Raw genomic sequence first — 16,136 nt, forward strand, 5'->3', positions numbered from 1 at the left:
AGACTTCGCATACAATGGAGGTCAAATTAAGGGGCCTGTAGTTTCCTGGATCACTGTTCTTTTCCTTTTTTTAAATATAAGTACTATATTTGCAATTCTCCCGTCATAAGGTATGACCTGGGGTCCTGGATTCATTAAAAATCCTTCCTGTTGGGATTGCAATTTCATGTGCCAGTTCCTTGAATAATGTCCATCCAAGAATATTAAGGTCCCCCAATTTGGTTCCATTAAGCTGTTTGAGTTTGGCTTCCACACAGGATGTGGTAACTTCTACTTCCATATCCTCATGCCCAGTAGTCACCCTACCTCTGTCCTCAAGCACCTCATTATTCTTATTAAAAATTGAGGCAAAGTTTTCATTCAGATTTTGGGTCATGTCTAGATTATTTTTAATCTCCACCTCATCCTAAGTGCTCAGTGGTCCCACTCCTTCTTTCCTTGTTTTCTTTTTATGTGTATCGCTGAAGAACCTTTTACAGATGGTTTTAATTTCCTACACAAGGTCAAGTTCTGCTTGGCTTTTGGCAGTTTTCACTTTCCCTACATTTTCTGACCTCCAAGAGATCCTTGCTGATCCATCTCTTCTTCCATTCTTTGCAGACTTTCTGCTTTCTCTTAATAACCTATTTAAGGTGTTTGTTCATCCAGTTAGGTCTGCAACCTTTCCCAACAATTTTTTCCCCTTGCTTGGGATGCAATCTTCAGATAGTTTCTGCAACTTTGATTTAAAGTAATTCCAAGCCTTCTTCACAATCAGATCCTTGAGTTCTTTAGTCCAGTCCACTTCCCTAATTCCCTTAATATTTTAAAGTTAGCCCTTTTGAAATCAAGGACCTTAGTTGAAGATCTATTTTTGTTTATCTTTCTGTTTAATTTAAACTGAATTAACTCTTGATCACTTGAACTAAGGCTATGGCTAAACTACGGAGCTTACAGCAGTGCCGTTGCACCTGTGCAGCTGCACCGCTATAACACTGCTAGTGCAGACACTCTAAACTGATAGGAGCGAAGTCTCCCATCGACTTAATTACTCCAGCCCCCGCGAGTGGCAGTAGAAGCTCTCCAACTGACATAGCTCTGTACACACCGACGCTTAAGTCGGTGTAATTTACGTCGCTCAGAGAGGTGGCTTATTCACACCCCGAGTGATGTATGTTATACCACAGTAAGTTGTAGTGTGCACATAGCTTTTGATTGATCGACCTGGGTGCAGCAGTTCTTGTTGGGTAGCATAAAGCCTTCCACCAGAGCAACCTACCGAGTTAAGTGGAAAAGATTCACGTGCTGGGCTTTGGATCAGCATATCCGGGCCTCGCTGCAAGTGATTCTGGACTATCTTCTGCACCTCAAACTTCAGGTCTTGTCCCTGTCATCTATCAGGGTCCACCTGACTGCTTTTTCGGCTTTCCACCCTCCATTCCAAGGCAGGTCGGTCTTCGCTCAAGACATGACGGCCCAGTTCTTGAAAGGTCTGGAACATCTTTACCCTCATGTCCGGGATCCTGTCCCTCCCTGGGATTTGAGTCTCATGCTGTCAAGGCTCATGGAGCTTCCCTTCTAATCTCTGGCTTGCTGCTCTCTTCTCCTTCTCTCCTGGAAGTTTGCGTTTCTGGTGGCGGTTATGTCCTACAAAGATAAGGTCCAGTTCCAGCCGCACCTGATGTTCCTGCCCAAGGTAGTTTCCCAGTTTCATACCGGCCAGGACATTTTCTTACCGGTCTTCTTTCTGAAACCCCATAAATCTGAAGAGAAGGGCAGATTACACGCCTTAGTTGTCCAGAGAGCACTGGCCATATATATTGATAGGACATGGTTGTTCCGTAAGTCAACACAACTGTTCGTAGCAGACCGGAAGAAAGGTCGCCCTGTGTCTGCTCAAAGAATTTCATCCTGGATCACAGCCTGCATCCAATACTGCTACGAGCTGGCGAGTGTGCCTCCACCAGCAATAGCCAAAACACACTCGACTAGAGCACAAGCAGCATCTGCGGCCTTCTTAGCCCAGGTGCTGATCCAGGAGATCTGTAGAGCTGCTACCTGATCGTCTGTCCACACATTTACGTCCCATTATGCGCTGACCCAGCAGGCCCAGGATGATGCTGGCCTCTATGATAATTCTCTGTCTATTCGGTTACCCGCCCTCCTGCCCCTCTATCGTATTTGCCAGCAAGAAGGAACTGAGAGAGCGTAGGTTCAGCAGCGCCTGATGTACCGGTGCATGAGTGCAGCACTCAAGGGGGCACCACTGCTGGCCTTATGGATACTGCTAAGGCAAAAAATCTCTTGACACCTGTGCACATGGGCACGCGCACACCTAGAATAGAATGGACATGAGCACAACATCTCAAAGAACAACAGTTATGAGAAGTAGGTAACGTTTTTTCTGTGAGATCCTCAGTATTTACCAATACTAAATCAAAAATGGCTTCTCCACTTGTTGTTTCATGACTATTCGGTGAAAAAATCTGTCAGCTATCACATCCGGGAATATCTGGTTTGTACCATTTGTCCTCCAACCTATATCTGGGAAATTAAAGTTTCCCATAATCACACAATTCTCAGTAGTATTTATTTATGCACTATTCTACTGGAGCCTTTGTTACCTTTCTTTCCCCAAGTGATTTTGATCCAAACAAATTCAATTTTTTCCATTCCATCACTTCTAATTCCTTTATAGCCTACCTCATCATTAATATACAATGCTACTCAACCTCCTTTCCCTTTATTTGTCTTTTTTGAACAGCACATACCCTTCAATACCTGTTTTCCAGTCATGACTATTATTCTATCATGTTTCCGTTTTCCCTATAATATCTGGTTTCACTTCCTGCACCAGTAATTCGAATTCCTCCTTTTTGTTACCTGTGTTTGTTGCATTGGTGTACAGACATCTTAGTTGTTTCTGCTTGGCCTATTGACACAGTTTGCTGTTGTTGTCTATTTTCCTACCCTCTGTTGTTCCTTTCTCCATCTTTTACTTACTTTTCCTACCATCCAGTATTAGCATCACGTGTGGAGATAACATGAGGATCTCCCAACCGTCTCCCCCAAATTCCTAGTTGAAAGCTTTTTATCAGTCGTCCCAACCTCTATCCCAGAAGTTATTTCCCTTCCTGTTCAGGTGGAGTTCATCCCATAATAACAGTTCTCTGTCTGTGAATGCCTCCCAGTGATTGAATGTCCCAAAGCCCTCCTTATAGCACCACTGGCTAAGCCATTTGTTGATAACCATAATCTTGTCTCACCTTCTCTCTCCTCTTCTAGGGACAGGTAGAATCCCACTGTAGATCACCTGAGCCTCCATTTCTTTGAGTGCCTTCCCCAGCCTGGCACAGATTTTTGCTGGGACGCATCAAACAGTATCATTTGTTCTGACATGAAGGACAATCAGTGGATTCTTTCGCACTCCCATTAGGATCTTCTTTAGCCTCAGGACCACATCCTGTATCTTAACTCCTGGCAGACAACACACCTTTCTGTTCTTGAGATCAGCTCTGGTTACAGGCCTGTCTGTTCCTCCCCTTAGTAGGGAGTCCCCAGTTACGTAGACCTGCCCCTTCCTGGTGTGGGTGCAATTCTCCAGCCTTCCCCCTTCTGTTCTTTCTAGCAGCAAGTCGTCTTGTCTTGTTATCACTTGCAGTCTTTTTTGCATCATCCTCTTTCTTTCTGGGACTCTGAATTCTGGCTATCTCCATTGTCGTTCCCTCTTATTGTAGGATTAGCTCTTCTTCTCTTCTCTCTTGCTCTCTCATCTTGTTACTGCCTGTCTCTTCACTTTGTTCCAACTCAGTAAGCTGTTCATACATGCTGAACATAAAAAGTAAGCTATTCATATCTATTTCTCCTTCGCTAGCCAGTCTTTTCCTCTGACTTGTTCTCATAGTCACATGCTTCCGCTGGCCACTTTCCTCATTCAGCAGTCTACCTCACAGTCCTCTGGTCCAGCATCCATCTCCAAGACTTGAGGTTTCCCTTCAACCTCCTCTCTCCTTCCCTCCATCATCCACTCCAATCCCCTTCAAAACTGAACCATAGTTTCTAGCTGTGTCTCCAAACCTCAGATCTTCAGGTAGCGCTTTATACAAGCAAAGCAGCTTCCAGATACCTACTCCAGAATAATGTAAATACCATGGCTTCCACATCCAGTCATCTTAATTGTTTCTTCCCTTCTTTGGGTCACTAGCACTGCTGTCTCTGTAGCTGTCATAGCTTTCCTTCCTAAGCTCCTGTCAAGAAGAGTGGGAACCCTCCCCCCGTCTCTCTCTCTCTCTCCCCTACAAACTCCTACTCAACCTCCCTTTTTTACAGCTCTTCTTGCTGGTTCCTGTGCTGCTACTTCTGGGGAGAATATTTCACAGTACAATAGAACTTGCCATTAGGGAAGTATTTACTGATATGCAGCGTAAATTATTTGTTGCTCAATTTCATTGTTCAAACTATCCTAAATAAACCCTCTCCCTCTTAAGTTAGATTCACTTCTGGCACTAGAATGGGCATCAACATCCCCCCTACTTGATACACTGTCTGTCATACTCTTATGTACTGTCCTTCAGCCAATATTCAGCCCATGTGACAGTACTCATATTCCTATTAGTTCTTATTACTTCAGTGCAATACTGTATAGCTTTTCTGAATTCTTAAATATATATTGAATCTAGTGCATTCCGATACCAATTACATTTTAAAATTCATTGAAGGTTAGCTCTAAAAGGACTATCAGTTGCTTGAAACAACTGGGCCAGTCTTTCTAGTTTATAATCTAGAAATATAGATTCATAGAGTTCAAGTCCTGAAGTGAACATTGTGATCATCTAGTCTGGGGCGGACAAACTTGGCCGCCCCGACCCCTATCCACACACACCCGCCCCCAAACACCACCACGAACTCACTAGTACTCTATCCAGCCACCCCTGCTCCCTTCCCCTTTACTGCACTGCCTGGAGCACTGGTGGCTGGCAGCACTACAGCCGGGCTGCCCAGAGCACCAGGACAGGCAGCCGTGCCACCCAGCTGGAGCCAGCCATGCCACCACGCAGCACAGAGCACCGGGTCAGGCCGCAGCTCTGCAACTGCACTGTCCAGCATGAGCTCGCAGCCCTGCTGCCCAGAGCATTGCGCTGATGGCGCAGTGAGCTGAGGCTGCGGGGGAGGAGGAACAGCAGGGGAGGGGCCGGGGGCTCGCCTCCCAGGCCAGGAGCTCAGGGCCAGGCAGGAGGGTCCCGCGGGCCGTAGTTTGCCCACCTCTGATCTAGTCTGACTTCCTGTAAAGCACAGGCCATAGAACTTCCCCAAAATAATTCCTGGAGCACATCTTTTAGAAAATCATCTGATATTTATTTTAAAATTCTGAGTAATGGAAAATCCACCACAATCCTTGGTAAAATGTTTCAGTGGTTTACTACTCTCACCTTTAAAAATTTACACCTTCTTTGCAGTCTAAATTTGTTTAGTTTCAATTTCCAGCCATTGGGTCATGTTATACCTCTCTCTGCTAAACTGAAGAACCCATTATTAAATATTTGTTCCCCATGTAAGTACTTGTAAACTGTAATTGAGTCACCCCTTAACCTTCTCTTGGTTAAACTAAATAGATTAAGCTCTTTGACTCTATCATGATACATCATGTTTTCTAATACTTTAATCATTCTCATGGCTCTTCTCTGAGTCCTCTCTAATTTATTAACATCCTTCTTGAAGTATGGGCACCATACCTGGGCACAGTATTCCAGCAGTGGTCACACCAGTGCCAAATATTGAGATAAAATAACCTCTCTACTATTCAAGTTTCCCCTGTCTATGCATCCCAGGACTTCATTGGTAATAGCAAGTATAAGGTGAAGTTAGCCTGTTTACCTGAAAGATCTAAGGTTGTAATTTCCCCCAGAAACAAATGACAACCTCAACCATTTAAACATTGCAAAACTTTTGGTGTCTTTGCTGTCATCAGGTGTTACAAGGGAAATGTAGAATCCTGGTCTTGTCATATAAGCAAGAGTGGGAGCTCTTTCAACTTTGCTTTAGAATGAATAATTGTATCAACCCCTCATCCTGTTCTGGGTGTATGACATAGATAAATTCAACCAGTCATTAAAGGATTGTCTTTAAAATGAACTGCGGCATAAATATCCTTCCTCCTCCTCATTCACTGCCCACATCCTGAGGGAATGAGCTCCATAGCGAGAGACCCTTAACTGAAACAGCCCTTCTTCCAATCCCCAGAGATGAGTATCTAGGTGGTATCACCTCAGATGACTTCAGAAACGAAGAGCACAATCTACTCTAATGCATCAACTCAGCATATCCATTCTGTGTAGAATTTCTGACATTGGCTAGTATCTTCACAAATCCTTCTACTACTCTGTCAGTGTCTAAAAGGAGCACCCTTTATAAGGAGGGTGAAGCAAGGAAGGGTAATGGAAAAGCTTTAAGGTTACAGGAGATGTATTCAGTATAAGAGAACCAAAGTGTCAAGTCTTGATTGAATTATTTAACAATGCAAATACTCTGGAATGCTACAGAGCTTTATATTAGACTATACTGTCCTATAGTATTTCATGTACTATAGCATTTCATGTTTGTACATGAACTGTTAATAGTAAACTGCTGCTTACCTGTCTGCTATTTTTATCTTAATTTCTTACAGCAGTCTTCAGCAGCTTTCGAAATTATAAATCTGACTTTTCTATGACAATCTCAAAAATGTTGGCCAGTTATTTCTGTAGTCAAGACCTAATCAATGTGGTGCTATTTTTTCCTTTTAAAAAGGGAGCAGCAAGCTTCCTTGTGTTCAGATACTTCTTAATATTGAAATGTTAAGTATTAATAAACTGTTACAAGGTCTACTTAGGTGCACTTGCTAACAATGTCCCATCTTTATGCACGTAACATAGATGTCCTATTTTTGTGGTTTAACAAAACTGAGTATAACAAAACCAGATAGATAATGTGTGTGTAACCTTTTTATTCCATCATGATCCATGCATTAAAACTGTTTTCCACAATGTATAAAATTAACGGATGTACGCTCCAATTGATGGGTGGACTCATGGACCACCCATCAATTGTGGTCCATACTCATGGACCACAATGCACTTTATTTACATTTGTATAACTTAATAGAAGCCATTTAAATAACCTACAAAGAATCAGGCAACATATTCCATGGAACACACTGGCTACAGCTACACATGCCTTGAGCTGCAAGGAGCCAGCTGGGGAAAGCAGCTATTCCAAACACTCTTCACTAATGTGCAGGCACCTGGTGTCCGTCACAAGGCAGCAGAGTCCTGCCAAAAGTGGAACAGAGTTCTGTGTCTCCTCTAGGACCACAGCAGCTTTGCTTGTCAAGTCCCATGGAGGGGAGAGCCAGGCGCAGGGGATCCCGTACTCCAGGGTGCCAGGCATTCCCTACAGCTTACGTACAACAGGCAGAAAACAGTCGGAAGAGCAGGAACTGCTACCCCAGCGGGCTGGTTTTATTTTGGGAGTTAGGCATTTGTATCATGGACAGAAGACCCTTTACTCTAATTTACCTTTAATGTGGTATTGATTAGTTACATTAAACTTGTACAGGCCTAGCTGCACCTAACACATGAAATATTAGCATTAGTGGTCAGTTGTTTACAGATAATCCTTACTAGAAAAATAATTTTTATTTGGTCAATATAATTACCTGGATTTTGTACTTTGAAAATCTTAGATTAATTTACTTTTGAAAGTTTATTTCCTAACTCATTTGCCAGTGTAGATAGCTAAGAAATAGTGTCAATGTTAAAGTTGCAGAGTTCAGAAGTAATGACCAGTTTCATTGGTCTGAATAGCTTTTCTTTCTGACACCATAATTACCAGTTAGGGATATAAAAGGAGCCAAAATTGTATTCTTTTATAACTTTTTTTTCTCACAATCTGATCTCACCTAAGGTAAATAATTTATGAAATAAAATGTTTGGATTAGGGATGATGCTCCTAAATATTAAAAAAAAACAAAACAAAAAAACTTGTTAGACCACAAAAATATTACAACATTTCTTAAAACATATACATTGTTTTTATGAATTAGTTTTGTGTTTATTAGACAAATATAGCATTACTTAAATGATACCCAGAGATGGAGAGTGTCTTATAGCTGAAAGAGAGAGATTTAAGTATCCTATTATGTGGGATAACAATATATCCCAATTATAGACAATATACAGGAGAGTCTGCACAGGTGGCTTTAACAATTTTTTGCATCTGTCTTTGAGCCAATTACAATGGATTGTCTCATGACTAATTAGATTACTGGCCTTTAATCAGCATTTATATTTTAATATGTTCAGAACTAAAAATGTGCCCAGGGCTATAAAGAAAACACAAAAATACAGTTCCTGCTCCAAAAACTTAAAATATATAAGTGTACAGTTTTTTAAAATGAAAGTAGATAAGACTACCTTATTTTGTAACACTTTTAGTGTATCCTTAATCAGTGTGTCTTTCCATAACTCACCTATGGCTCTTCGACTGAGTTCCTGCTGAATCCTAAAAGTGAGAATAAATCCTAGTATGGTTTGATAAATAAAAACATATTAAAACTTGTCAATTTTAATTAAAAAAAAAAACCTTAAAATTGTAACTAACCATGGGTAATAATGTTTGGTAATCTGGAAGGTAAATTTAAGGTTTTAACATCCCTGCTGCCTGTAGACCTCATACACGAAAGATTCCAAATCCAAAAAATGATGGGGGAATATACACAACTGTAGTTATCTTTGTAAAGTTTCTCAGAGATATAGTGGTAGCTTTATGCAGTAAATGGAATAATAGTTATACAAGAATTCATTAGGAACTTTGTCCTTTCGATCATGGTGGACTTCTTAAAAACTCATGCAGTTAAACAAATTATTTAATATGCTCTCCTACTGTTTAGATGCCCAGCCTACAGAATCTGAAAAGGAAATTTATAATCAGGTGAATGTAGTGCTAAAGGATGCAGAAGGAATCCTGGAAGACTTACAGTCATACAGAGGAGCTGGCCACGAAATACGAGAGGTAAAGCATCGTTAGATATTTTGCAATCATAACCTGGAACAGATAGATGAGCTAATTTTCAGCTTCTCTGGCAGGGCTATTGTATTAATAATCTGAAATGAAAATATTCTACTTTGAAATATGGTTCTACTCTAAAATGTTGTGATTTAAAAAAAATCACTGGCTACTATATCACTGGCTACTATATTTGTCTTCAGTAACTTTCATATTAAATGCACATAGTTGAGTAATTAAAAAGATGTTTCCTCTAAAGCTTTTATCTTAACAGGATTCTTGCTGCTGGATCTTGGGTCACTAGCCTGAGACAGAGATCTGCTTTCTGTGTGTATTCAATAACATTTGCTGACTTTACTGACTAAAACAACTTTTTCATTTTTGTTTACTATTGCAAGCTAACACAGCTGTTGGAGACTATAGAAGATTTTTCTGACCACACATGTAATCGTTGTTAACTAAGCTGAAATTGCAGAATCTTTATTACTTATAATAATGCATGAGCCAGAAAGAACATAGCTTGCCTTTCAGATTCATAGGTGAGTTTTCAGGACTAGCAGTTGGAGCTGTATTTTTGTTTGCTGGGAAAAATTGCTGTGCAAATCTTGAGAGACAAGAAATGCCCCCATAATACGTTTTAATAGTCTTATTTGAACTAGAGATTTGGGGGGGGGGTGTTCCCTCTCTAATAGCTTGTTCCAGTTGTTCCTTGCTTCCAATAAAACGGTGGCGCAGGCAGTCCTCCCATTCCTAGAGAATTCATAGTTCTCAGCTCAATGCACCATGCCCCAAAAGTATATGAAGTCCTATTGTCGTCCTGAGCCAGGCCAATATGACAACTGTTCTCCAGAGGTAACCCTACTGCAAGTAACTAAAGGTCTGTGGAAATTGCCCAGACCTGTTAACTAATTTTATATACCCATCACCATCAGTGGAGTTTAAAAAGGCACCACAAGGTACTTCTCTTGTCTGCTCTTAAGTCCAACTTATTTAAAAGAAAAATAGACAAGAAAAAAGTCAAACTTTGCAGACCTGAACAGCTCTTAATGCAAAGCTGAGCACAACCTCAGTGTTTGTAGATTCAAAGGCCAGAAGGGACCATTGTGATCATCTAGTCTGATCACCTGTGTAGCACTGGCCATAGAACTTTCCCAAAAATAATTCCTAGAGCAGATCTTTTAGAAAAATATCCAATCTTGATTTAAAAGTTCTCAATAATGGAGAATCCACCACAACCCTTGATCAATTGTTCCAATGGTTAATTAATCTCACTGTTAAAAAGTTATGCCTTATTTCCAGTCTAAATTTGTCGAGTTTCAGCTTCCAGCCATTGGATCGTGTTATACCTTTCTCTGCTAGATTGAAGAACCCATTATTAAATATTTGTACCCCGTGTAGATATTTATAGGCTGTAAACAAGTCACCCCTTAACTGTCTCTTTATTAAGCTAAATAGATAGACTCAAAAGCTAAGTCACTATACGGCATGTTTTCTACCGTTTAATCATTATCATGGCTCTTCTCTGAATCCTCAGAATTTACGGCCAGAAGGGACAATTGTGATCATCGAATCTAGTGGCTCTCAATCCGTGGGCCACCTGCGGCCCAATCCGCACACAGATGCAGCCCATGTGACATCCTCAGGGCCATATAGGTAGTATGTATATTGTGTGGATGTGGCCCACATAATACAGAGAGAACTGCATATGCAGTCCACTGATCTAATCTGACTTCATGCACACCACAGGTCACAGAGCCTCCTGCACCCACTCATGTAATAGCTCATAACCTCTGGCTGAGTTACTGAAGTCCTCAAATCTTGATTAAATGATTTAAAGTTACAGAGAATCTGCCATTTAATCTAGTTTAAAACAGCAAGTGACTTGTGCCCCATGCTGCAGAGGAAGGCAAAAACCATTCTAACAGCAGCCGCACCAGTGCCAAATACAGAGGTAAATAACCTCTCCACTCGTACTCGAGGTTCCCCTTTTACGCATCCCAGGATCCTATTAGCTCTTTTGGTCACAGCTGGCAGAAGAATTGTTTTCGACAGTTGTAGGCAATATAGGCAACCTGCAGTGGTGTCCCAAACCGACTTGTTTGCTCTCACCCCCATATCGCTCCCATCTACAATAACAATTGCAATTCTGGAGCAACTCTTTTGTGTACAGTTCAGGGTATTGTCTGCCTTTTCTGTTTCTGTTTTCTGAATATGGATTTGGATGGCTCCTGAAACTTTAGATCTTCTGCTTGAAGATTTTAATCACTACTTGAACCTTTCATGTTAACTGCTGGGCTTGGCTTAGACCAGAGTGGTCATAGTGTAGTGTCACAGTCAAGGTTTGTGAATCAGTTTGGAATGATTAGACTGGAAAGCCCAGAGTCTTTGATTTTGATAGATTCAGGCACACTTTGGTGTTCTGTTGACTATTACTACTATACCCAGCTTTGAATAATTGAATGAGAAAAAAGTCTATTGATTTCTATGTAAATATAATTAAAGTACCATACGGTAACTCCTCGCTTAATGTTGTAGTTATGTTCCTGAAAATGCTACTTTAAGCGAAACAGTGTTAAGTGAATCCAGTTCCCCCATAAGAATTAATGTAAGGGGGGGGAGGGGGAGTAGGTTCCAGGGAAACTTTTTTTGCCAGACAAAAGACTCTATACACACACACACACACACACACACACACACACACACACACACACACACACACACACACACACACACACACACACACACACACACAGCATAAGTTTTAAACAATTTAATACTGTACCCAGCAATGATGATTGTGAAGTTGGTTGAGGTGGTGGAGTCAGAGGGTGGGATATTTCCCAGGGAATGCCTTACTGCTAAATGATGAACTAGCACTTGGCTGAGCCCTCAAGGGTTAACACGTTGTCAGTGTAGCCTCACGCTCTACAAGGCAGCACGAACAGAGGGAGGGGAGACAGCATGGCAGAGAGAGACAGAGACATACACCATGTGTGTGAGAAAGACGCGCATTGCCCGTTTAAATATGCTGACCCCACTCTAAGTACACTGCCTTTTTAAGTAGATCAGCAAGTTGAGACAGCAGCTGCTGCCAGCAAGCTCCCTCCATCCTGTGCCCTGTCGTATTCCGCCCCTGCTCTGTTTAGATGGGGTAAAGGAGCGGGGGAGGGGGACACCCTGACATTAGCACCCCTCTTCCTTTCATCCCCCTTGCGCAGCAAGCAGGAGGCTCCCAGGAACAGCTCCAAGGCAGAGGGCAGGAGCAGCACGTGGCAGTGGGGGGAGGGACAGCTGAACTGCCCGGGAATTGATAGCCTGCTGGGCGGCTGCTGCACAGGGAATTTAGGGAAGTGGGGAGCTGATAGGGGGCTTCTGGTCCGCCCTGGTTCCAAGCCCCTACCAGCTAGCTCCAACGGGCTGCTCTTTCTGTCAGGAGGCTGTCAAACATTATAAGGGAGCATTACGCAACTTTAAGCGAGCATGTTCTTTAATTGATCAGCAACGAAATGACATTAACCAGGACAACTTTAAGGGAGGAGTTACCATATTGGGATGCCACTGAGTAATCTAAGTGTGTCCACAATGATGAGAACCAGGGATGGAGAGAGAAATGAAGTGTTAATATACAAAAACTCCCACCTTATACCTCCACACTGTTAGAAATCAACTAATGTTTTTAACAAATAATAAGAATTAGTTCAAAAGTAATGACTGAAACACAAGGTTTGCAGCAAGACATGTAAGAAAACAGTGAACAAGAAGTGAAACAATGTAGTAACCAGTATAAACTAGACAGATGAAAATAAAAGTGTATCAGTTCACAAATGTTATGCAGGAACATTAGAATTTCTAAACTTCCTGCCTGTTGGTATCTTACACAGCAACTCTTTCCAAGAGTGTCTATTTTCAAAATTTTAGTATCCTTCCTGTAAGATATATGATATATGTACACTTTTCATCTAAGTTGACTGGGAAGGGAAGGTTAAGACTAGGAAAGGTTTAAAAAGAAAATTAAATTCCCCAATACCTTACAGTATGGAAGGAAAAAATCAATAAGATTGTTTGCGTGCATTATGCTTCCTGTTAGTTTTGGGAGAAAGGAAATTACTCTAAACTTTAATATTTACTGCAGTAAAATTTTTCTAAATAATTTTATAGAATTAAATATATTGTTTGTACTAAAATTCTGCATGAAATAACATATCTGAATTTATCATTATATGATCTGAAAAGTACAAAGGGGTCATTTAATATTTGAGTGTTCCTCTTTTAAGCAAAATTCCAAATACAAGCAAATGTAGTTCTTGATTGACACTGTTGAATAACTTGCTATTCTAGAACTCAATGTTATACAGTTTAATTTTTGAACAAATATTTTCCTATAAAATGTGACAAAATACTGCAAAGCTAACTGCAATTAATATAGAATGTTTATATATCAAATGTTCTGACACAGCACTCCTGTCAGAACACCAAAAAATCTCAACTACCTGAGATGTTTAGTCACCTTTTCGCTGGTGTCATATTCTGCCAGCGGTATTGACTTGATTGTATAAAAATTCCATGAGCTAAAGGTGGTTGGTTCTCCCTCCCCATTACCTGATACCGATTGCTGTAGCTGAAACTAATTTTGTGTACAAGCCATGATCATTAAACTAGGTTAAACTCATTCTCTTGGAGTATCCTGATAAAGCAGTTATTTGACCAAGTAGATTGTACTGTGTAAATTGTTTCCTTTTTTGTGTTTTAGGCAACTTTAAAAATCGTCCACATACAAGTAATTGTATAATAGGGTTTACATCCTATAAAATATTATGTTCATAAAGTGTGTTTAATTATTTTCATTGTGTATGTGTAAAGAATGTGCATAACAGGTGCAATATGTGATGAAAGACACCAGCTTATAATTTTCAATGAAAATCTGACTCATAATAGGACACTGGTTGCACCCATAATGTCTGGAGAAACTGTTCTTTTCCCACAATCTAAAGAATGATGCTCCCTTCTTCTGTTTTCCTCAGTACCTCTGATCAATCTCTTTTAATACATATTTTGAATGAAAGAAAACTTTCCTAGTCTTGATTCCTGTTGTTAAGCGAGGTGTGACTTTTTTTTCTTTCTTTCTCCATGTGTTCGATTTTCAAGGCGATACAGCATCCCACTGATGAAAAATTGCAGGAGAAGGCATGGGGTGCAGTTGTTCCATTAGTAGGCAAGCTAAAGAAATTCTATGAATTTTCTCAAAGGCTAGGTAAGTTGAAAGGTGGTAAATTAATGACTTGATAGCCTTCATACTAGCCAAAGACTCAAAAAGTAACAGCAAATTTTTTTTAAGTACATCAGAAGAAGGAAACCTGCTAAACAATCAGTGGGCCACTGGGCAATCAGGGTGCTAAAGGAGCACTCAAAAGACAATAAGACTGTTGTGGAGAAACTAAATGAATTCTTTGCATTGGTCTTCAATGCAGATGTGAAGGAGATTCCCCATTCTTTTTAGGTGACAAATCTGAGGAACTGTCCCAGATTGAGATGTCATTAGGAGGTTTTGGAACAAATTGATAAACAGTAGTAAGTCATCAGGACCAGATGGTATTCACCCAAGAGTTCTGATGGAACTCAAATATAATACTGCAGAACTACTAACTGTGGTATGTAACCGATCGTTTAAGTTTTATAGGACAGTCCCAATATTTGGGGCTGTGTCTTATATAGGCACCTATTATCCCCCACTCCCTGTCCTGATTTTTCACACTTCCTGTCTGGTCACCCTAACAAGACTACTGGAGGATAGCTGAGTGACACCAATTTTTAAAAAAGGCTCCCAAGGCAATGCTGGCAATTACAGGCTGGTAAGCCTAACTTCAGTACCAGGCAAACTGGTTGAAACTGTAGTAAAGAACAGAATTATCAGACACATAGATGGACATGATTTGTTGGGGAAGAGTCAACATAGCTTTTGTAAAGGGAAATCGTGCCTCACCAGTATATTTGAATTATTTGAGGTCAACAAACATGGACACGGGTGATCCAGTGGATATAGTGTACTTACACTTCCAGAAAGCCTTTGACAAAAGTCCCTCACCATAGGCTCTTAAGCAGAGTAAGCAGTGATGGGATAAGAGGAAAAATCCTCTCATGAATCAGTAACTGTTTAAAAGATAGGAAACAAAGTGTAGGAGTAAATGGTCAGTTTTCACAGTGGAGAGAGGTAAATAGTTGTATTCCTTAGGGGTCAATACTGGGTCCTGTGTTGTTCGACATATTCATAAATGATTTGGAAAAAGGGGTGAATAGTGAGATGGCAAAATTTGCAGACAATACAAAATTACTCAAGATAGTTAAGTCCAAAGCAGACTGCAAAGAGTTACAATGGGATCTCACAAAACTGGGTGACTGGGCAACAAAATGGCAGATGATATTGAATGTTGATGAATGCAAAGTAATGCACGTTGCAAAACATAAGAAAATTTAGAGGGGATACAATGTGATGTGTGTATTTTTGATTATCCTCCAGGAGGTGCTTCACTTACTATAAAACGTGCACTGTTGCCCACTGTTGTAGAGGCAAACCAGTTACACCACTGAAAGAAAGGATAAAATATGTCACCCTCACCATAGTGTGTTTCCTGCAGGAATATGTTTCCATGAACTTTCCTTGTATGTTAGCATACAGTCATTGGAAACCTTCTTGTGGTCTCCAAGAAAATGTAGCATCTTCTTGCACCTAAATGTTCCAAGTTTCTGAAGATGAAAAAATGTAATCCATTAAAAGTGAAATCTTATCTTAGTTTTACAGGCCTTAGAGAGACCAGATGGGTGAGGTAATATTTTTAAAAAGAAAAGGCGTACTTGTGGCACCTTAGAGACTAACCAATTTATTTGAGCATAAGCATCCGATGAAGTGAGCTGTAGCTCACAAAAGCTTATGCTCAAATAAATTGGTTAGTCTCTAAGGTGCCACAAGTACTCCTTTTCTTTTTGCGAATACAGACTAACACGGCTGTTACTCTGAAACCTGTAATATTTTTATTGGACAAACTTTTGTTGGTGAGAGAGACACGATTTCAGAATGTCCCTTTGAACTACGGTGTTAAGAAATAGTAATTAATCAATAT

General features: G+C 40.5%; 1 protein-coding gene across 8 annotated transcripts in view; it reads left to right on the plus strand.

Moving 5' to 3' along the window:
• The window catches only part of CYRIB (CYFIP related Rac1 interactor B), a 156,089-nt gene that overhangs the window by 119,073 nt on the left and 20,880 nt on the right, over positions 1-16,136 (plus strand). For all 8 annotated transcript variants that reach the window (XM_073330125.1, XM_073330132.1, XM_073330130.1 and 5 more), the window contains 2 exons: positions 8,906-9,027; positions 14,167-14,272. In XM_073330125.1, coding sequence (XP_073186226.1) covers positions 8,906-9,027; positions 14,167-14,272 — 228 coding nt within the window. The remainder of the gene's footprint in view (positions 1-8,905; positions 9,028-14,166; positions 14,273-16,136) is intronic.

The sequence above is a fragment of the Lepidochelys kempii genome, chromosome 2 (genome assembly GCF_965140265.1).
Source record: "Lepidochelys kempii isolate rLepKem1 chromosome 2, rLepKem1.hap2, whole genome shotgun sequence".
Lineage (NCBI taxonomy): Eukaryota > Metazoa > Chordata > Testudines > Cheloniidae > Lepidochelys > Lepidochelys kempii.